Here is a 24143-nt window from a genome sequence, read left to right on the forward strand (position 1 = left end):
TTTGAAAGACTAAAGAACACAGGTAAACACTGAACAACCACAGTTCTTTAGAGTTCATGATGATGTGATGAAGCATGCTCTCCATCTTATGAAAGAGATGTTGGACTCAGTTTGAGCAATCAATGTAATCTTAGGATGTTGACAGTGAAAGAATTTCTTTTGCTTCTTTATACATATTTGCTATGAATTCTTTCTTTTTAATGAAGAAAGGTGGGAAGGTTAGAGAGAGAATAGATTTGAGTTAATTAAAAAATAAAATTATGTTTAAAAATGAAATAGAGGAAAAGTAGGGGAATGATTATTTCCATCTTGAACAAGTGGATTATGATATTTTTAGAGGGTATTTCTGTAGGTGGAAATGAGCAGTAGGCAGCTGTAAATTTGAAAGTGGAAGTCAGAAGATGATTTAGGTACAAATATATAGTTTGGAGAATCATCTGTGCCTCCAAAACCTTTCTTGTTTAATTCTTTCCATTTTGGTCCAAGGCATCATGACCTCTTACCTAGAATATTCTAATAGTCCTTTAAAATACATCCCTGCCTCACATTTCTTCCCACTACAAGTCTTCCTTCCCTCACTTGCCTAAATGACTTGATGAATATGTAAATCTTACCAGGCCACTCTGATACTCAATATTTAATAAGCTCTAGTGGCTCCCTTTTTCAGCCAAGACCAAATATAATGTCTGTCTGGCATTTAAAATCTTTAAAACAATTCCAATTCCAAATTAAAACAATTTCCAAGATTTACTATCTTATCAGTAATAATCAAATCCCCATCTCCTTGCCTCTATACTGTATGTTCTCCATTTTAGAATGCTCTTACTTCTCAGTTTTCCTGGATTCCCTCAAAACTCAAATAAAATATTGAAGACCTTTCCTGGTCCACCCAACTGCCAGTGCCTTTCTTAGCTCCTAGGTGGGCCAGTAGTTAGAGGATTGGTCCTAGAGTTAGAAGGATCTGAGTTAAAATTTGACCTCAGACACTTGACACTTACTGGTTGTGTGACTTTGAGCAAGTCACTTAAACCTGATTGCCTTGTATTCAGGACCATCTTCAGTGGTCCTGATACATATCTGACTACTGGACCTAGATGTCTCCTGAGGAGAAAAATAGGACTGGTGACTTAGCACAGTCCCTCACGCTGATCTAATTCATATGCTTGTCATTGCATCACCTGACCTCATGGTCCTCTTTAAGAATGAAGGTCAAACATCATCATAGTCAACATAATCATCAAATTAGGCTTCTAGGTAGTTTAATTCATAAAATTTTGGCATAGAAGGCCAGTATTGGCATCAGGAAGTCCTAAGTCCAAATCTTTTCTCAGAAACGTTCTATTTCTGCAAACCTGGGCAAATCAATTAACATTTCTTTTCTTCATCTATATAATAAGGATAGTAATAACATCTGCCTCCTAGTGTTGTCAGAATAAAATGAAATAACATGTAGCACACTTTTGCAAACTTTACATTTATGTATGTAAATTTGTTCATTTTTTATTATTACTCTATATTTTAATTGTGAACTTAAGCACTATAAAAATCTTTCGCAGAAAGACACAAAAATATTGAATTTGAAGCTGCAAATCACCATTTTAAAGTATTAATTTAAGAAAAAGGATATAATAAATTCTGCACATTAATTTTAAAATTTTCCTGGTTTTTCTATGGCACCTGCTGAACTTCCTTCTGCTCTTTTCTGTGTATTTAAAAAAGTTTCAGACTTTCTTTTACTTGACTTCATCATTGATAACCTTCCCTTTGCCTCCCTCAAATTTACTTAATTAAAATCCAGAAGAAAGACAACAATAACCTTATAAGAAATAAACACAGTCAAGCAAAACAATAGTCACTTACTAGTGATCCTGTGCCAGACACTATTCTGTTTGCCTTGTACCAACTTTGCTGAAATGTATTTGAGAATCAAATGATATAATGCAAATTTGAACATGCTAAATTTAGTTGAAAATCATCTTGTTATTAAGATGGTTTATTAATTTTGACCCCTGCCTTTGTGTGTGCAGATTTCTATTTTTTACATATCTCATTATTAGAATTAAGAAATTAATATATTTTCTTAGATCCCTTTGAAAACTCTTATTTTATTGTTATATTATATTTTTATTATATCTATATTTTTGAATATGACATTTCCTCCCCTACCTTCCACCTGCAATGAGTCATCCCTTATAACTAAGGCAAAAAGAGAGGAAAAACATAATATTACTAAATGATTGAACCTGATGTACAAATGATATTCTATGTCCATTGTCCCTCTTCCTTCTGTGATGAAGCTGCATTTTCTTTATTTTCCTGCATTTAACCATTATAAATATGCAGTGTTATTTTTGTTCTTTTGTTAATTTTCTTGTTTTTTTCTCTCACATTGCTTTCAAGTTAGGTGGTTGTTCTTATCCTTCATTATAGAAGAAAACCAAAATTATATCACTATGTTTGAGATAAATTACAGTGTGTCCTACTGTGACTGATCAGACCAATATGGGCTCGTAGTGCTCTACCACAGGATGGGCACAAATAATTCATGTGAACACCTGGGGTGGGTACTCTAAACTTATGAATGTCATTTATCCTTTGAGCTTCAATTCTTCTTCATAGAGTGCAGCACTCTCACTGATGAGGGCACATCCATGCTGGGTAGTCCTGTGCCAGGGTCTCTCATGCTGTACAATCAATTCCAGAGTTCTTCAATGAGAACTTCTGTGGTGTCTTGGCATTCTTCTTCTTACCCCCTTGTGAGCACTTGCCCTGTCTGAGTTCTCCATAAAATAGTTTTTTGGACAAGTGCACATCTGGCAGTATAACATTCCCAGTTCATTGTAGTTGCAGTATGTGTAGTAATGTTGGATTGCTAGGCAGTTTTGCTTGAGAAAGGACCTTAGTGTCTGGTATCTTCTTTTGCCAGGTGATCTTCAGAATTTTTCTAAGACAATTGAAGTGGAAGCAATTCAGTTTTTTGACATAGCACTGGTAGACAGTCCAGGTTTCACAGGCATATAGCAATGAGGTCAGCACAACGGCTCTATAGACCTTCAGTTTTGTCATCAGTCTAATACCTTTCTCCCATATTTTTTTGGAACCTCTAGCAATAAGATTGTCAACCTCATTGTTATTATATATGTCCCTCCTTGGAAAGAACACTCCCAAGGTAACTGAATTTGCCCACATTACTCAAAACAGCTTCATTTGCTCTAATTGATGGTTCCACAAATGCATGATTAGCACAAGAAGCAGAGACCTGATACATGCCTTGTTGCACCTCTGTTTCAGAGGCTGCATTGAGAATACAGTCATTTGCAAACAGAAGATCATGCACCAACACTCCCTCCACTTTGGTCTTGGTTTGTTGAAGTTTTTGTCCAGTGTGGTAGCTGACTTTAAAGGCATCAGTGAAGGCATTTGGTAACATGGTTGAAAAAATTCATGTTAAAAATTATGGGAGCAAGGACACATCCTTGCTCTTATTACATTGGTGACTGGGAAATCTTGAGAGCATCGTCCACTCTCCAGAACCTGGGCATGCATGCCATCATAGAATAGTCATACAATACTGTTGAACTTCCCTGGGCAACCAAATATTGCCATAATTTTCCATAAACCCTCATAACTGATGATATGAAAGGCCTTAGATCTACAAATGTTGTATACAGACCTCTGTTCCTTTCCTGGTATTTTTCCTGGAGTTGTCAAGCAGAAAACATCATATTGGTTGTTCCTTCCTCTTGTGGCTTCCTCTACCCTTTCTGAAGCCACACTGGCTCTCAGGGAGGTGATCATCTTCCAGGTGAAGAATCAGCCTATTGAGGAGAACCCTGAAGAGAATTTTACCATCTATGACTAAAAGAGAAATACCCCTTGTGATTGTCACAGGACAATCTATTCTCTTTACCTTTATAGAGATACACAGTGGAGGCATCCTTGAATTCTTAGGGTATAACCTCTTCATGCCATATAAACTGGAAAATTTCAGTCAGATTTTGGATGAACAATGAACCTTCCACCTTAAAGATCTCAGTTGGAATGGAATCAGCACCAGGTGTTTTGCCACTTGAAAGGAGCCTAATGACATTCAAAACCTCTTCAGTTGGAACTTCAGCTAGAGACTGACTGACTTCAATTTGAGGTAAACTGTCAATAGCTCCTGCATTGATTGATGACGGTCTGTTAAGAACATTATGGAAGTGTTCAGCCCATCTCTCTCTAAGATCATGTCCCTTTCATTAACCAATGTGGATCCATCAATACTAAGTAGCTGAGATGCACTTAGTGGTACAACAGAGAGAACAGTGGACCTGGAGTCAGGAAGAGCTGGGCTCAAATCCAGTCCCAGACACTTAGTAGCTATGTGATCCTAAGTCACTTTCACCCAAGTTAGGTAGACATAATACTCAGTACTAACTGCTGTAATGGATAGGGATAGGACAATCCACCTAGCAGAATCTTATATCTAGGAATCAGGGTGGATCTACAGGATTAGGCAAAGGCAGCTTAGGTACATGAATACTAAAAGTGAGTTGAATAGACATCACAGTTGAATAGACATCACAATCCATGAGGGGAAAAAAGGACATGTGAAAAGTGAGTAATTATTTTTAAAAAATCCATGCTTAAATCCATAGTCATATGAAAAATTTCTCTAAATCATTACTTATTAGAGAAATACCAATTAAAGCTTCTCTTAGGTACAACCTCACATCTCTCAGACTGGCCAATATGACCAGAAAGGATAATGATCATTGTTGGAAGGATTTTGCGAAATCTGGGACATTATTACAGTGTTGGTAGAGCTGTGAACTCATCCAACCTTTCTGGAGAGCAGTTTGGAACTATGCCCAAAGAGCAACAAAAAATGTGCATACCCTTTGATCCAGCAATTACCACTACTGGGTCTATACCCTGAAGAACTTATGGAGCAGGGTAAAAACATCACTTGTACAAGAATATTCATAGCAGCCCTGTTCGTGGTGGCAAAGAATTGGAAATCAAGTAAATGTCCTTCAATTGGGGAATGGCTTAGCAAACTGTGGTATATGTATGTCATGGAACACTATTGTTCTATTAGAAGCCAGGAGGGATGGGAATTCAGGGAAACCTGGATGGATTTGCAAGAACTGATGCTGTGAGTGTTATGTGCAGAACCAGAAAAACACTGTACATCCTAATAGCAACATGGGGGCAATGAACAACCTTGATGGACTTGCTTATTCCTCAGTGCAACAATCAGGGACAATTTGGGGCTGTCTGCAATGGGGAATACCATCTGTATCCAGAGAAAGAACTGTGGAGTTTGAACAAAGACCATGGACTATTACCTTTAATTTAGGAAAAAAACCTGATATCTTATATTCTGATCTTGCTATCTTTTATACTTTATGTTTCTTCCTTAAGGATATGATTTCTCTCTCATCACATTCATATTTGGATCAATGTATACCATGGAAATAATGTAAAGACAGGCACATTGCCCTCTGTAGGGATTGGGGGGAGGGAAGTAAGATTAGGGGAAAAATTGTGAAACTCAAAATAAATAAAATCTGTAAGAATTAAAAAAATCCATGCTTATTCCTATATTTGGTTGTTTATACAGGTGCAAGGAGGGGATCAAATTAATAGAGGTCTACAGGATAGGTAGATAGTGATTCAAAATCTGGAATATTCAGAGGAGATAGTATAAGTCAAAAGAGGCAATAGAGTAGAAATGTAGAGAGACCAAGAAAACATTTCATCTTTGAAAGGAGTCAAATTGGGGGGAAAGAGCCTGATTATACTCAGGGAAATATAGGGGAGAGAAACCAGTTATTCAGGAACTTTATTTCAAGGTAAAATTTCATTGATTTGAGGAACCCACTTATTAGAAAGGAGATTAAGATGAAATCAATGCTGCAATGGGTGTTAAACTACAATTTAGGGCTCCTTATATCTCTTGTTGCACAGAAGACAATACTGGAACCAGATCTTCAAGCCAGGCTGAATAACAAGGTTATTGATGATGGGGATTGTTGGTTAGTATTAAGGATTCTGCCAATGAAAGTGAGAGAAGAACCAAACAGGTCACGAAACACCATTTAATTTTTTTCAAAAAAAGAATAGTTGGAAAAAATGAAAAAAATCAAGGAAGAAAATAGTATTTGTGACTTTTAAGGATCTAGGCAGCAAACTGTTTAAGTGTGTTTTTTTTTGCTTATTACCCACAGGAGGCCAGCTCCCTCAGGAGGGTCAGCACATAATTCTATCTTCAGGTACCCTTCGGATTACCCATGTGGCAGAACATGATCAAGGGCAGTATGAATGTCAGGCTGTCAGTTCTTTGGGCGTGAAGAGAGTACTTGTCCAACTGACTGTGCACCGCAAAGGTAATTCTCCCTGCTATTCTAAATTGACCCATTATGCTAAAATAAATAAGGGAATAGAAAAGCAATTATTAAATGCTTACTTGGTTTGGTGCCAAGCCATTTGCTAGCCACTGAGGATTCATGTTCCTGCCTTGAAGAAATCTCACTCAGATAAGCCTGAGTTGGAAGGTGAGCATGGTAGGGTGGCTGTTTAAAAGAGTTTTGAGATGTCCTGGTTTAGAGTAAATTAAGATACAAACTTCACAGAACCCAGAGTGCTAGGGTAAGAAGTCAATGAGGGTCCCTCTGCAAACCGATTCTTTGCCTCCCAGCAGGAGGTTCATTTCTCAGTTTTTTTTTTAATTCATAGAATAGAAGAAGATGTAAATTTAATACCCCAAATCTCCATGCAACCTTTTCTTTTAACCTTTGAATTTAATTATACTTATTCATTTGTTACAAGCCATCCATCTCCTATTAATTGTTTCTTTCATAAAAAACCTTCTAAAATATGACACACAGTGAATGGATATTTGATGAATCTATGCATAGCAAGAAATCATCTTCTAACACTGATGGAATATATCTTTTCTGTGCTATTATTGAGCAATGTATTTCTTATCCAAGTTTATTAAGAATGAAGTGCTGATGTTTTTAATATTCAGATAAATTTCAGATTCATTGAATTAAAATGAATATTTTTATTTATATTTTTGTGGTGACTATTCTGGAATGAGGTGATAGTATCAATTTTTATTTTATAGTCCAATGAGAAATATGAAGCAAAAAGAGTACATTATGTCTTTGTTTTAAAAAGATAATTTGTATTTAAGAATAGGTTTTAAATCTATGATTTACTATGGTGGATCCCAGTGAGGAAACTTCCTCTCCCAATGTGATTAAGTCACCTGCTCTGTAACTGATAGTCTCAGAGAGCTGCCTAGAATATGAAGAGACTAAGTACCTTGCCAACTGGCACACATTAGATATATGTCAGAGGGAAGACTTGAACTCAGCTCTTCTTGATTCCAAGGCCAACATCTTATTCATGTTGTAAAACTACTTTTTAAAATTTAAACATAGTTAGTTAATATTAAATACTAAAATCTGTGTTTTTATAATGTAAAATGTAAGCATTTAACATATTAAATAAATTGCATTTATAGAACTTTTAAACATTTGAACAAAATATCTTAGTTTCTCCTACATTTTCTGAAATTATTTTCAATTTGCTTTGATTAAATATGGTAGTGTGTATTCGTGTTTGAAAATGAGGGAAGCAAGTAATGAAGAGCAAACCATAAACCACAGAATAAATAAGAAGACGTAATATTGTTAAAAAGAAAAATATAAAACTGATTAGGAAAATAAAATAATGAATACGTGCATAATTGTATATGTATAAACACATATACATACATGCATGTGTGCATGCATGTAGAAATAGCCAAATTCATTAATCAGTTACTCCTTTGAGTTTCCATGTCTTTTTTGGGGGGGATTTCTTAAAATGGAATGAAAGTCTAGAAGTGAATAACCAAAATGGGAAGAAAATAGAAGCTATGGAAAAAATAGGAAAGCAAAGGAAGATGAACAAACATTAAATGATAGTGATGAGGCAGTTCTTCTCCTATTTGATCAATATAAGGTAAATTTATTATTTTGAAATATGCAGCAGATATACTTTTGAGGATGAAATTACTCAAGTGATTGGATGTTTTCAACTTCATTTGGCTCAGTGGAGAAAAAATGCAATTTGTTTTCAGTACACAAAGGATTAAGAACAGCAAATCCTAGGGGTATTTTGCTACTGAAATATGACACATAAATTATGGATGCTTGATGAATCTCTGTACAGAATATTGTACAGCAAGAAACAGTCTCTCAAGACTTATGAACTAGTATCTATTTTCAGAGAGATCTGTCTAGCTGGAGTTAGGGTTTTTTGCTTTTATTTGTCAGGTGCTATTATAGAGATCCATCTATAGATGGAGGGCAATTTTCAGATCTTCAATGAGATTATTGCATATATTTTCGTCTTGTAAGCTTCTCTGATTATATTTATTTTGAATCCAGATGATCTTAATTCTTCAATTTTCAAATTATTCTCTTTTTTTCTCTTGAATAACAAATGCCATATTAAAAGATTAACAGGAAAGATGCTTTCACTCTCAGATAGTACATAGGTATTAAGTAGTCAGGCAGATAGTTAGAAATACTTGATATAATGACATCTTAGTAAAATTCTTACAGCCATCATCTCTATTCTTATTGACTTGATATTTACTATTAAAGTCATATCATGATCCACTTGTTATCCTCTACCATAGACAACAAGAAAATGTATATTCCAGCTTGTTATCACATATTTTATAGATTTAAACTACACTATAGAATAGAGTTCTATGATCTTATAATTTATGTAGGCTGTCAAATTTTTAAAAGCTTTAAAATTCTTGATATGCACATCATCTTTTCAACAAGCAAGGCCTACCAGAAAGAAAAATGTATATTTAGAAATCACTTTCAGTATTTATCAGAATAAGAGAGAGTGATATGAGTGAAGGAAGAGGCTATTTCCAAATATAAAACTGATTTAATTATTTTGGCTAAATTTTCTACTTGACAGCCAACTCACTTTAATTCAGTATGATCTATTAATCTTCTATGGTTGCAGTGCATAGAGCACTAACTGTAGGGTCAGGAAACCTAAATACAAATCTGGCACTTACTAGCTGGATGATTTTGGTCCAGTCACTTAACCCTGACTGCCTCACATCCTGGACCATTTCCAATCGTCCTGATTCAAATCAACCCAGAAGGCTCTGGAGGAGAAAGTGAGGCTGGTGACTTAGCACAGCAACCCTCATTCAAATCCAATTCACGTACTTGTCATGGCATTATTTCCATGATGTCATGGTCTTCTTTAAGAACAAGGACAACTTACAACAATAACACCATCCTGTTCCAAATATTTTCAAATGCTAGGAATAACAAAGGAAGTGATTCTTTTCAATGGAGCTTACTGTCTAATGGGAGAAACAATATGCAAATAAAGATATACAAAAAATGCTCTACAGAATAGAAGATAAATAGGAAATAAGAGAGGGAAGGCACTAGAATTAAGATGGATTGGGTAAGTCTAACTGTAGAGGTTGAAATTTTAGTTGATGCTTAAAGGAAGCCAGGGAATTCAGTAATCAGGAGGGAGAGCATTTTAGGCAAGACGGACAGTCAGAGAAAATATGTGAAAGATGGAGTGTCATATTTGTGGAACTACCAGGAGACTAGTATCATGGGAATCAAAGAGTATGGGAAAGTAACATAGAAGAAGAAAGGAAAGGCAGGAGGGGACTTGGCTATAAAAGGGCTTGGTTATGAATGACAAATAGAGCATTTTGTAGTTTCTCCTAGAGGCAATAGAGAGACACTATATTTTGTTGAATTGTAGAGAGATGATCAGACATGTTTTAGGATCATTTTAATGACTAAATATTTATGCATCAGCACTTCATTGAATTTGTGATATCATTGATGTTGGTGCTCCCAAGCACATTCAATGCATGCTTTCTCATCTTATCCATGTCCTTTCTTAAATTCTACAAAAATTCACCTAATGTCCTAGATTCTTTCTCTAGGACTTTAAACATTGCATGGGTACTAGAATATCACCTAAATTATCTGTTATACTTAATTCTTACTATACAGCTATCATCATCATAATTATTAGAGATAAATTTTATATGATGAGTGAAACTTTTCAGGGTACTTATGGACAGCATCTCATTTGAAAAATACACATCCTTTTTTAATCATAACTTTCCCAGATGACATATTTCATGACATTTTGTGCACAGAGAAGTATCATTTATGCTATGCTTATTATAAGATATTGCCCCTGATATCACTTGTGATTTTCACTGGTTTGGTTCTCTTGATGAACTGGTTTGCTAAAGATACTGTGTTGATTGCATCAAATTACAGAGCATTATAGAATTTCTGCAATGAATTTCATGATTATATAAAAGATCTATTACTTTATAGAAGACCAAATGATTGATGAATACTAGGACTCTCATAGATTATGCATAGAAATGGATCTGCATTCAATCACTTAGTCTGTTATGGTATCTATCTTTGACTTTGTTGAAAGGGCCTAGAATTAGGTATAAGGAAGAAAGAGGAATGGGTTACATTTGCAAAATTATATAGTCCTTTTGTTTATCTCATTGTTTTCCTAGAAGAAAAACTCATCTTTTAATACTGGTGTTCATTTATTTATGTTGTTTAGCTATGCATCATAGGAAACTATAATAGTTGACTAATTAATTACTACTGGCCAAAAATTATTAAATGATAAAATTATGTTAAGAGTTGAAGGTTAAAATTATTATTATTATAATTAATATTTGTTACAGCAATACTAGAGCATTTTCATTGCCCTTCCCTTCTTTTCATTCTTATAGTCACCACTCTGACAACCTCATCTTCTTTCACCTAGACAATAAGAAACACTTTTTAATCTGACATTTAAAGTGATGTTGTTCTTATCCTCTTTGAACATGAAGGATGGCAACTTAACCTAAATCCCTTCTAGATCAATACTTTCTAGTCTTTTTCCTCATTACTTCCCTTCCCTTTTCTGTCTGTCTGTCTGTCTGTCTGTCTGTCTGTCTGTCTGTCTGTCTCTCTCTGTCTCTCTCTCTGTCTTTCTGTCTTTTTCTCTCTCTCTCTGTGGCTCTTTCTCTCTCCCCTCTTTTACCCCCCTCACACGGTATAGTAGATAAAAGACTGCTGTCCCTTAAGTCAGGAGGACCTGAGTTTAACTCTGGCCTCAGAAATTAACTAGCTGTGTGATCCTGGAAAAGCCACTTAACTCTAACTGTCTCACGTCCAGGGCCATCTCCAGTCATCCTGATTCATATCTGGTCATTGGACTGAGATGGTTCTGGAGGAGAAAGTGAGGGTGGTGACATAGGACAGTACCCCCTTACTCAAACCCAATTTATATGCATGTCAGTGTATTACATATCTGATGTTATGATCTTCTTAAAAATGGACTAATATCAAATATATACATATGCATACCCAAATACATACATATATACATAAATATATTCATACATATAAATCAGCCAAAATGGAATTACTAATGATTTCATGATTTCAATCTTCTACCCTCCAACTCTATGTAATTTTCTAAGTCTTTCTCTTTATTTAGAATGTATTGTCTTTTTAAATCCTTAAAATCGTCTGTTAACATTTGGATTTTTTTCAAGACTCAGTTTATGTCTTATCTCCTTTAGGAAGTCTTTCTTGGGCTTCCCAGCTGAAAGATTTCTCTCTGAGAATTTTGCTAAAACACTTTAGATCTCTCATTTGCCACTATCAGATTTTACCTTGCATATTCCTTCTAGCAAGGTCAAAACTTGAAGGCAGAGATATTTTTCCTTTATCCTCATAGACTAGCACAGAGTTTTGAACATAGTATTTCATGAATTTTAGTTTTTGTTGTTTTCCCTTCATTCTGGAAGAAGATCATGACATCAGGGAGGTGAGGCCATGACAAGCACATGAGTAGGATTCGAGTAGAGGGGGACTGGGATAAGTCACCAGTTTAATGAATATTAATATATAGTGAATAAAATGAGTTTTATAGAGATACTTCATTCATACTTTCATTCAGCTATAAACCCAGGATGATGTTTGCTATCTCATTCCCACCCCTTGATCATCTTTTCTATTTGCTTTCACACTGGAGGCCTCCCTTTTGTTTTATGTAGTTGATGAGGATACTAATATACATGTTGTTTAGACTGCCTGTTGATTGTTTCTTATTATTAATACATGAAGTATGGTTTCCATAATTTCTTTTTTTTAATTTTTTGGGTATCTAAGTCATATTTTTCTTTAATTTTATAGGTCCTCTTACATTATCACCATGAAAAACTCATAATTGGGAAAACTGATCCTTCAGCCTTGGTGCTTCCCCTCATCACCAACCTCCGTTCCTCTAATTTTAGTAAATCTTTAACTCCAAAACCTTCATTTGAGGAGGGAGCTCATCTCATACATTTTCTCATATCTCACCTGGCTGTGTTACTCTAAGACCCAAACCATATTTTCAGCCTTTGTTAGCTTTTATTGTTGAAGTGTAAGTTCCTTGAACTCAGGGACTCTGTTTTTTTCATAGGTGTTTTGCTAATGCTTAGCAGTATTGTAGATGCTTAATATATTTTGTTGACTAATAATCATATAGTCTATTCCTAGAGCCTAGTACAATATCCTTGCAAAGATACTGTAGTGGTTTACCATTTCCTTTCCCAGTTCATTTTATATATGAGGAAAATAAGATGAATAAAATTAAGTGACTTTCCCAGTACCACATAGCTAGTAAGTATCTGAGGTCAGATTTCAACTCAGAAAGTTGTCCCAGACTCCAGGCCTGGTATATCACTGTACTGGTGCTGCTCTGGCTAGAACAAGTAGACTTAAAAATAGACTCCATGGTTGAATTTAGCAAACTGTATGTACAATTACATTGTCTTACCAACATTATGAGTTCCATCCTGAGTGATATTAGATTATTCCTGTGTTATCATAATAATTTTACTTAGTTTTTTAGTCTTTTCTTTATATTAAAAAAATTCCCCGCCCTCTTTTATACTGTAATCACTTAAGAATTGCTTTTTCTACTACTTATTCAACTAGGCAATACTCATTCCAATTTCCCATGATATTTTTTATTCTGCTTCTCACTTATTTTCTCTATACTTAACCAATATTATAATTTTTCAGAATATTTTTTCACTTTTTGAAAAATTTCAGTTTGTTGACCTGCCAAGTACCATTTTCCCTATATGTTTCATGAAGCAAATTAGCAGGACACTTCCTTTTCAAGGATCCCTTTGCTTTGGTTTTATGAGTCAGAGTCAAGAAAACCAAATTAATTTTGTTTACATGGCAAATGTATTATGTCTATTTTCCTCTTGCAATGAAAGCAGATCTGTTTTTCTTGCCAAGTAATTAATTTTTCAAACACTAAAGTCACTATTAACCAATATAGTATTCAGTAAAGTGCAGTTTGATTTGGCTAGCCACTAGAGAGGGAGACAATTGATGTGAGGTTACTTTCATTTTTTTTTTTTTGTATTTTTGGCAGTGCTTCCTGTATTTACTCAGCTACCTCAGGATACACGTGTAGAAATTGGGAAGAATATAAACATATCATGTAGTGCTCAAGGAGAACCTCCACCTATAATTACTTGGAATAAGGTAAAGTAATTTTTGAAAGATAATGTTTGCAAAAAAGATAAGAATTGTACTAAACTTAAGTCACAGAAGAAGTCATTTTCAGATTGATTTATCATAATTATGTTTTTCTTCCATGAAAGTGGCAGCATCTTATCTTTTGGAAGCAAAATGTTTCCTGTATCTCCTTTTTTATTTTTATTTTTTTCTTGCAATTTTTTTATTATATGAATTAACAAAATGTATTTTTTGCCCAGTATTCTCCAAAACAAGAAGTACTATAAGAGGGGCCAGGGTCACTGGACAAATTCAGTTACAGCAGGATGATGAATAAATGAATTGTTAAAAGATCAGTAAATGTAATATGTCAATTTACAAGGGATAAGCAAGATAAACCTTGTGAGATCCTGAGACAATTTAGTGACTCATCAGGACTTAGAACACAAACTTAACTCACAATTTCCTTCATCTAATCCTTCTTAGATTATATTCCTCATAGAGATCAATTACTGAAATAACTGACTGCAAAACAGGCTAAATCCCATCAGTGGAGTTCATTGCTACTTTCCTCTCATTTTCATTGGTTAATAATGTGATGGAGCAGAGGCATTGGGTGTACAATCATTTCTTTTCCCAGGGAAGTCAGAGGCTCCACAGCATGGCAACAGCTTTGCAGATGCCCACATCATGATAGTTGAAATAGCAGAGTTCTGCAAAGGTCACGTCTGAGAGCATCAAGAGACTTGCATGGGCTCCTTTCACCAACTTGTCACCATGAACATAGTCAGTAATAACATGTCCAAGACCCCAATGACTATGAAGAGAGAGAACTGCAGCCAGTGAGTAACCCATCACAGAGCTCGGGCATAGATAGGCAGCTGGGATCAGACCCAGAAGCAAGACACTGATGGCTCTCTCACTAGTCCAATGCAGATATGCAGCCTTAGAGTTAGAGCGGAGGCTGGCAGACAGGTGGATGGGCCGTCCTCCGGGAGCGGGTCGGTCCAACGTTGTGGGCACAAAGGTGGGTCTGAGCACGTGGGTGCCCAGGAGCAAAGCTCGGCCCCCCCGGGCACCGCTGAGAAGTTTTAGGCACCCGAGAGCCCCGGCCGCCGCCAATGCCATGTCTGCCCGAGGCGCTCAAGTCTATCACCTTTTTTAAAAGAAAGATATTTCAATTGGTATCTGATTTTGTTTCACTCTTTCTCATAAATGATGTTTCTTCATTATTTAGCACGCAGGGAAAGTTGGTTGAAAAAATATAGTTCAATTATGCGAAGGAAAAGTTATTTATATTATGTTAAACCCTTGGTTCAATGTAAAAACAACAAGATGATGCAGGCCCAAACTTTTACAAGGACCTTATTTATTTCCAAATCCTCAAAAATCTAACACTTTAAAACAAAGAATAAAACATCACAGTAAGATTGTTGTTCTGTCATTTCAGTTATGTCTGACTCTTTTGAGGATTTTCTTGGCAAAGATACCAGAATTGTTTGCCATTTCCTTCTCCAGTTCATTTTACAGAGTAGGAAACTGAGGCAAATATAGTTAAGTGACATGCCAAGAGTCATACAGATGGAAAGTGTCTAAGACCAAATTTCAACTCAAGAAGATGGGTCCTTCTGACTTCAGGTCTGACACTCTAACCACTGTGCCACCTAGCTTCTCACAATAAGAAACACGTTATTAAAAAATTCAAGCAATGGGCTGAAAGCACTACTAACAGATTCAAAATCTTAGTTGTTCTTAGTTACAAGGACTTGTGGTTTCAGTGATATTATAAAAAACTGATTACTGGTATGGAATTTCCCTTTTCCAATGCAAGTCAGTCTCTCTCTCTCTCTCTCTCTCTCTCTCTCTCTCTCTCTCTCTCTCTCTCTCCCTCCCTCCCTCCCTCCCTCCCTTTAACACAGTCTGAAAGTTACCTCAAATTATGAAAGATTAAGTGATCTATCAATGGTTACACAGCTAGTAGTTATCAGAAACTGTACATTAGCCCATGACTTCTTGATTCCAAGACTGATTCTCTAATCACTGTCACATTAATGACATATTTGAAATCTTTAAAGAAATCAAGGAAGGTCTCTAGTACAATGAATGAACCTCCTTTGGTAACCTTTTATGAGCATACAGATGACAGTCTCAGAAGATGGGCAAGCATGCATAGAATGTAGGTTACATCCTTGGAGATGTGATAATTCCTATTTGATTATTTGTGGAAATAACAATAATTAAGAAATATTTTAATTAAACAACTCACCCAGATTGAATCACTGAGATATGCTGATTACAATTCATTTACTTCCTTCCTTTAACTTCATTTGATCAATAATACAAATGTCTCTTGAAGTTGATACTTAAACATAGATACATTCACACTCACATACCACAAAATAAAACAAAAGCAATACAATAACCACAATAATCACAGGAATTATTAGAAAAGCAAGATATGCAATAATTTCTAGAAGAACATGATGTCATGAAGCACTTGTTCTTCAAGGTTACTAAACTGAATTAATTATCCAGGAGTTGAGTAGGCATGTGTATTATTATAGATCACTTTTTGAATAATCCTACTACTGCACATATAGTTCTTCTTAAACAAGAATAATAAGAACATAGTCAATTATATGTTTTAAAAATTTATTTTTAATTTGGGGTTAAGTGACTTGCCCAAGGTCACACAGCTAGGCAATCATTATTAAGTGTCTGAGGTCAAATTTGAACTCAGGTCCTCCTGACTCCAGGGCCAGTGCTCTATCCACCAAGCCACCTAGCTGCCCCATCAATTATATCTTAAAGTTTAAGGCGTTAATTTCCACAAAATTCTAGATTCAAGTGAGCAAGAATTTATTAAATACCCATCTTGAATTATGAATTTTATTGGGCATTGTAAATACAGGGGCAAACATCAAGAAGTCCCTCCACTCTCAGGTAATAAATGCATCAGGTTTGATATCTTCTCTCAGGGAACAGGACCCTCTGTTATAATCTTGGGAAGTTTCTCAAGGCTAAGTTCATTTTTACAATTCCATTTAGAGACTTTTTATTTAATATCCCTAGGACATAGAAGGATCAAAGGTCAAGATCATTCTCTTTAGTTAATTTCCTTCTTTGTTCAATTAATAAACAAACCAAAGTTCAACTTATTATAGGTCCATTCATAATGATAGCTATCATTTGTGAAGATACTTTATGTATTGTAATCCATTTTATACTTGCAACAATCCTGTGAGGTAGATGCTGTTATCCCTATTTTACAGATGAGGAAATTAAGGCACAAAGAAGTTTAAGTAACTAGCTCAGAATGACATACCTAGTAAGTATCTGAGGCATGATTCTTACCTGATTAGTTCCCTAGTTTTATCCACCGTGTCACCTTATTCTCTTTTATTTCAGACATTCATTTCAGAGACAATCCTTGATTCTAAAATACTGACACAAAAGTAAATTCATTTTCACAAAAGTAAATTCCAATTGATGACAACACAATTTTCTAAATCAGATCATATTTATGCTTGAATATACAAGAGAAATTGTTTGACCCTTATTGCTGTTGATTTTCCTGTTTCTCTTCTTGTCAGTCATAAAATTTCAGTTAATAAGCTTTGAGCAAATCCTATGTGAGGTTATCTTTATGTAAAAAATTATAGGAATAATAAATATTTTAATTGCCAGTGTATCTATTACTGGAACATATGTATTTCATCATATTTAATCCTTTAACTTCCTATAAACATTCTACAAATAATATCTGATTCAGGTCCTTAAAAATAATAATAGTAGCAATGGAGCAGAAATGCCCAAACCAGTTGTCTCTCAATCTTTCTTGTGGAACTGAGCGTCTTGTATCTCTAACTGTGTTTCAGAGAAATAGAAGTCTTTCAGAGCTTAGTCACACCTTCTCCCTTGACACAAATGGCTCTCAAAAAAGCTACCCATATATATAAACCAAAATGAAAGCTAGTATGTGACAGCTGATATGGGAGTTCAAAGTTTTTTTGCACTCATTGCAAGTTTTATGTGACCTGACCTCTTTTCCGTGCCTGCATAGTGGCTTCTCCAGTTGTATTGTGCCTGACTACATGTCTACAAGACTATTTTGGGATCTGATTACCCTTCTCAGGGATGTATATATAAAACAGGATCTCTTGCTGTCATTCACTTCCACTGCCTAATTTTATAGATCAAAAAATCCCCCAAAAACCCAACCCCCAAACTGAGACTACAAATGAAGTTTAAGAATTTTTCCTAAAGATGTCTACCCTATTTAATCAGCTAAATATGCCCTAAATTCCTTGTCTTTGCTCATGAGAATTTTTTAAAAAAAGATTCTTTCTCCTCTTTACTTTTGAATTCATTCCCTTCCTCCTTAGTTCAACTCCAGTACTACCATTCCCTGCCTTCCAATCCACATTTATTTTAGTTTTCATATTATTATAGTTTGCTTATCTATATACATGTTTTATCTTATCTGTTAAAGTACAAAAGAATCTGTTAGAGAATCAAGACTATGCTTCATTTCATCTTTTTAATTCCCAGCATTAAGCACAGTGCCTTGAATGAACAAGGAACTTGTTCATTATTTGTTGAATTTTTTTAAGTAGTAAAGAATGTGGGCTTTAATACAAATATTTCCTTGACTTTCTTCAGGTAAGGGTAAGAATGCTAGACCTCTTCTTAAGGAAGATGGGAATATTTACTAAATATATAGAAAAAAAAGGTTACAACTGAAAATAAAGGTTTTTTTTTTATTAAAGGTATTTAACTTGTTACTTTGCTTTCTTTTTTTCATTCTTAATTTTTCTTTTAAATTAGGCTGGTGTTCAGATTACTGAGAGTGGCAAATTCCATATACATAATGAAGGTACTCTTACTATCAAGGATGTTGGGCAAGCAGACCAGGGAAGATATGAGTGTGTGGCAAGGAATCATTTTGGATTTGCTGCTACTAGCATGCTTCTCACAACCATTGGTAAGATATTACTGATTTTTTTTTCATTGCAGTAGAGTATATAATGAATGGGAATCTATAGCGTCATTGGAACATAAATTTTAGAATTTCTTTTTATGGGCAGAATATTTTCAATCTTCCCCCCTAATCTTCCCTGCTCTCATCGAACTCTCTATAGTATCTCCACTCTTTTTAATCATCCTGTTTAACACTGGTTTCCAGTTATGTTAAAATCACTTAATTCATTCATATACACGTATCTCCTGCTGATCCACTCCCATATCCCCCCCCACACACACAATGGATACCATTGGATATTGTGAACAGCCTTCTATAAATCTTTCATTTAATGAATGTTAAACTTTGATTAATTAATTATTGTCAAATAGTATTTCTGATCACTTGTTGCTATAGAACCATTTGATCAGTTTGGTGAACTTCTCTGTCTAAGGCAGATCAGCACAATTCACCTCCCACCTGTTATCCTTGAGAGTTGCTTGTGGCCATAGAAAAGTTGTGCCAATGGTCTCCTGGCTATAACTGACAGTCCATTAATTAATTAACAAACATTTATTAAGTGGCTACTATTTACTGTGCACTGTGGGAAGTACCAGGTATACAAAAAGAGACAAAAGATAGTTTCTGACCTCAAGGGGCTTCTAATGGGAAAGACAACAAACAAACATATAGGTACAGATAAGAGGTATTCAAATAAATAGGAAATAATTAACAAAAGGAAGGCATTATAATTGAGAGGTTTTAAAAGCCTTCCTGAAGCCTGGAGAACATTCTAGGTATGAGAAACAGTCAAAAAGTTCTGGAGTCAAGAGATAGAGTGAGTTTATGCAACAACAAAGAGACTGGTGGAGTTTATTGACTAAAGGGGTGACAGAGTCAGACCTGAACTTTATGAAAATCATATTAGCGACTGAATGAATGAGGGTTTGGAGTAGAGACAGAATTGTGGCAGGCATACCCAGTAGTAGCCTATTGCAGTAGTCCAGGTGTTAGGTGATGAGTGTTTATTGCAGAGTAATGGTGTTGTCAGAGGAGAGACATGGCTAGTTGCAAAGGTGAAATCAACAGCTGTTGTCAACAGACGGAATATGGAGGGGTGAGATATAGTGAGAGGTTGAAGGTGGGAACTGGGAGCATCATGGTGTTGCCCTTGACAAAAATAAGGAAGTTAGAAAGGGGAGGGTTGAGTGAGAAAGGAAATGAGTTGAGTTTTAGGCATGTTGAGTTTAAGATGTTTACTAGATATCCATGTGCCCGAGGTGCCCAAGACACAGTTAGAGATGAGAGACTGGAGGTCAGCAGGTGTCTGGATCAGAATTTGAACAGATGTTTTCTAAATTCTAAGGCTATGCTCTGTGTCTTATACCACCTTACACCTTAAAATTGAAAGGTCACCCACTCTAATTGCCTTGTTTTACTGATAACAAAACTGAGGCTTAGAGATGTTGTAATTGGTCTAGGATTATACAAGTAGAAAATATCAGAGCTAGGATTTTGAATTCATGTCTTCTGAATCCAATTTTCTTTCTTCTGACCAATACTGATTCTTGTCACTAGTTAAAGGAGATAGAATAGTTGGTTCCATTGATTCTACATACTCAATTGACATGAAACAATAGAAAAGAAAATGAAGACAGCTGGTTGGTAAAATATATAAAAGACTTGAACCTCGAATCAGGGTTCAGACACTTACTAGCTGTGTGATCCTGGGCAAGTCACTTAATCTCTTTTTTGCTTTATTTTTGTCTATTCTAAAGTGGAAATTAATAAAGCACCATCCTCCAGGATTTTTGTGAAGATTAAATGAGATGACATTCGTGAAACTTAGCACATTACCTAAATGCTAGTTATCATCATCACCACAACCATCACCATACCATCATCATCATCTTCATTTTGGGGGGTTAGGTGGCTCAGTGGATACAGTGCCAGATCTGGAATGAGGAGGACTTACATTCAAATCTAGCCTTTGACACTTACTAGCTTTGTGACCCTTAGCAAGTCACTTAATCCTAATTACCTCAAAAAATTTATTAACATAATTTCATGTCTTGCTGAAGAAGACTGTGTCTATACAATCCCAGATATGTAAATTAAAAATGAAAAACTCATTTTTCTAAGTGATTTTCCTACTTGGCAGCAAATTTCTGGATAACAGCTTGTTTTTCACTTCTTTTTCTTTTTTTTTTGTTGATGTGAGGATAAATGAAATAATTGCAAAATGCTTATTACTGTACCCAGTTCATGTTCTGTTTAGTTCTTTTCAGTTGTGTTCTACTTTTTGTGACTCCATTTGGGCTTTTTGTGGCAAGGATACTACAGTGGTTAGCCATGTCCTTCTTCAGATCATTTTCCAGTCAAGGTTAAGTGACTTGTCCAATTCACATAACTACTAAGTAGCTTAGGTCAGATCTGAACTAAAGAAGAAGAGTCTTCCTGACAGTAGAGCAGGTCTTCTATCCAGTTGTACCACCTATCTAACCAGACAGAGGCAAACAGTATAGAGTATATATAGTAGTTAATGATCACATTTGTCTAGACTAAAATGTCAGCTTCCTTCTGGTCTGTGTAGAATGAGTATCCTTCTGTCTGCAGAGCTGTTACATGTCTAGATAGATTTGGGGAGAGTATATTGAGAGTTCAAATTCTGGATATAGGCATTAATAGAGTGAGTATTGATTTATTATCAGATTCTACAGTGGGCACTCATCAGGCTATATGTATGTATGTGTATATACATATGTATTTATATATTTGTGTGTGTGTTTGTGTGTGTGGTGTGCATGTTAACTGGTATAGAATTTTTTTCCAAATATGATTTGTAAGTCTTTTTTTTTAGCTTAAAAACCTTCAACTGAAATTAGTGTTTCCCAAAAAGCAGTTGAAGAGTTGTTTTATTTTTCTTATCTTTAGGTTCCATAAAAATAGGAAGATTTTCAAATAAAAGACTTGAAATTTTCTGTTTTTCCTAATCCTGCTTAAAGGGTCAGAAAGGCTAGCAGGTATTTTCTTCACTATAATTCTGTGCTAAATAAAAGGTAGATTTGAAATGTCTTTAAAAAAATGTATCTACATTCCCAGCACATCAGAAATGAACCAGAGATCAATAGATAGATATATAAGTAGTATCTTTATGATTCAGGTATATAATGCCTAAATCTATATAAGCTATTGTTTTCATTTCTTGCATGCCAATGTGCGTATATTTTTAATTTTTTATGAAGTGTCTATTCAATCATCTTCCTTTGACAGTAGTGCTTATATTGAAAGATAGAGTTGGAAATATCTGTAGAATTATAATAAATAGAAAATTTGCTACTGAGGTTGAAATTCTTTACCAGGATGCCAAACTTTTTTTCTTTCTCCTGTGTTATATCATTTCATCTTTCTCTGGTCTAACATCTATTAACCTGCAGCAATGGTGCTGAAAACCAATTATCTAAAAAAAAAAATTTAAAGAATTCTGTTCCTCTTTACTTAAAAATATGAAAATATTGTGAAAAGAAATTTGTGGTTTGGGGCCTAATTTGTCACTGAGATAAGGCATTTTTCAATTATTTACTAGATTCCAGATACTGTGCTAAGTCCTGAGGATATAACACCAACAAACAAAATAATACCTATTATCAAGGAACTTACATTCAAATAAAGACAAACCATAAAATGTAGTTAGGAAATCAGCATGAAGCGAAAGTAATTAGCCACATGGAGATCAGGAAGACTATGTGGAGGTGAACCAGATGTAGATAGTGAACCATGTAGTTGGGCCTTCTTATGACAGGGAGGTTCCAAGCAGAATCTCATCTGTCATCAAGTTGGCCTAAGGGTGGACTTGTGTCAGGAGTTTTATTAGTATCCATAAGTGAAAAACCTTTGCAAAATAATATCATTGGAAATTTAATTAACTACCAATAAAAACAAAAATTTCAAAATATAAAAACAAATATGAAATGACTTTCAGTTTATTTAAAATGTATATGTTTACTTTTATAAGATAATAATAAAAGACTCTGTTTTTGTGTATTATTTCAAACTTTTCCCCCTATATTTTTTGTTGATTTGATCATTTCTAAACATTATTATAGTAAACATATATTATTATCTTGATATTGTTTTCTTTTTATCTGTATTTCCTTATTTCTGTTTTTAATACTTGTAATGTCTTGTTTGAATAAATTTGTTTAGCCATTATTTAATCAATGGATAAATGTGTTGTTTATAGATTTTTGCTATTATCAATAATACTGTTGTGAATTATCCACATAGGCAGTTTTTCCTATTACCCTTTGCTATATTCCCAGTTGTGGACTGGGTCAAATGGTATGAATGTTTTTGTAGCATATTATATGTTGTCATATTGCTGTGCAAAAAAAAAGTTTCACTAGTAGTATATATGCAAAAACACACTGGCATTTAATGTTGATATTTTTAATGATACATATCCCTTTCCCTTGATCCCTTTCCCTCTTGTCTTTTCTAGCAGGCTCAGTCATCATAGTCTCCCCATCCTTTATTCAGCATCTCTCCATCTGGTTCCTTCCCTACTATTTCACACTTTCCTTCCACTTCAAACATTCCTGTTTCTCTCTGTAGCCTTTTAAAAAAAATCAAACTATTATATTATATCCTACTGTTACCTCAAGATATATTTTATCTCTCTTCCTTTTCTTAGCCAAACTCCTAGAAATATACTTTACACTAATGGCTTCTATCTCCTCTTCTCTGCCTGCTTAAATCTGCAATCTTGCTTCTGACCTCAATACTCTTCTGAAATTGCTATCTCTGTAGTCACTAGTGATTTCTAAATTGCCAAATCTCCTGTTTTTTTCCAGTCTTCATCCTTCTCAACTTTTTGCTGCATTTGGCATTATTGATCATCCTCTCCTAGATATTCTTTCCTCTCTGGATTTTTATAACAAAACTCTTCTAATTCTCTTTCTACCTTTTGGAGCACGTCTCAGTCTCTTTTGCTGGTTCATCATCCAGATTATCCCCATTCATAATCTTTGGATATTCTTCAAGGTTCTGAGGTAGTTTTCCTATTCTTCTCACTCTTCATTCCTTTTTCTTAGGTACCATGGGATTAGACAGTTCCTATGGGTTTAATGTTTTCTGTCTATATAGCTATCTATTTATGTATCTATCATTCATCAAACTAAATCTCTCTCCTGAGCTTCAATCAAAAGACAACTATTAGATAATTAAAATTGTATTTCCTAGAAACAATTCAAACTCAATACAAGCAAAAGAGAATTCATTTTATTTCCTGCCAACTAAGCTCCCTTCCAAGCTTCCTTATTTCTATCAACAGTATCTCTATTATTCTAGTCTTTCACATTTGTATTTGACATCATTTTATATTCTTCACTTTTGTTTATCTCAAAAATCTAATCAATCACCAAATGTTTCTCTCTCCATAAAATTTTCATTTTTGCATCTGGCTCCTTGTCTCTACTCATAAAGTTTAGACTTTCATCACCTTTTGTTTAGATCAATGTCATCACCTTCTAATTAGTCTCGTTGTCTCAAGTCTCTTACCATTTCATTCCATTATCTATTAT

The 24143-nt window shown here is 34.8% G+C and overlaps 1 protein-coding gene and 1 pseudogene across 6 annotated transcripts in view; one reads left to right on the plus strand and one right to left on the minus strand.

The window, feature by feature from the left end:
* Positions 1 to 24143, plus strand: part of PXDNL (peroxidasin like) — a 586539-nt gene that overhangs the window by 459829 nt on the left and 102567 nt on the right. For all 6 annotated transcript variants that reach the window (XM_074206820.1, XM_074206824.1, XM_074206821.1 and 3 more), the window contains 3 exons: positions 6216 to 6374; positions 13516 to 13628; positions 18429 to 18585. In XM_074206820.1, coding sequence (XP_074062921.1) covers positions 6216 to 6374; positions 13516 to 13628; positions 18429 to 18585 — 429 coding nt within the window. The remainder of the gene's footprint in view (positions 1 to 6215; positions 6375 to 13515; positions 13629 to 18428; positions 18586 to 24143) is intronic.
* On the minus strand, positions 14129 to 14729 carry LOC141502198 (succinate dehydrogenase [ubiquinone] cytochrome b small subunit, mitochondrial pseudogene; annotated as a pseudogene).

Source organism: Macrotis lagotis, chromosome X (assembly GCF_037893015.1).
Source record: "Macrotis lagotis isolate mMagLag1 chromosome X, bilby.v1.9.chrom.fasta, whole genome shotgun sequence".
Lineage (NCBI taxonomy): Eukaryota > Metazoa > Chordata > Mammalia > Peramelemorphia > Peramelidae > Macrotis > Macrotis lagotis.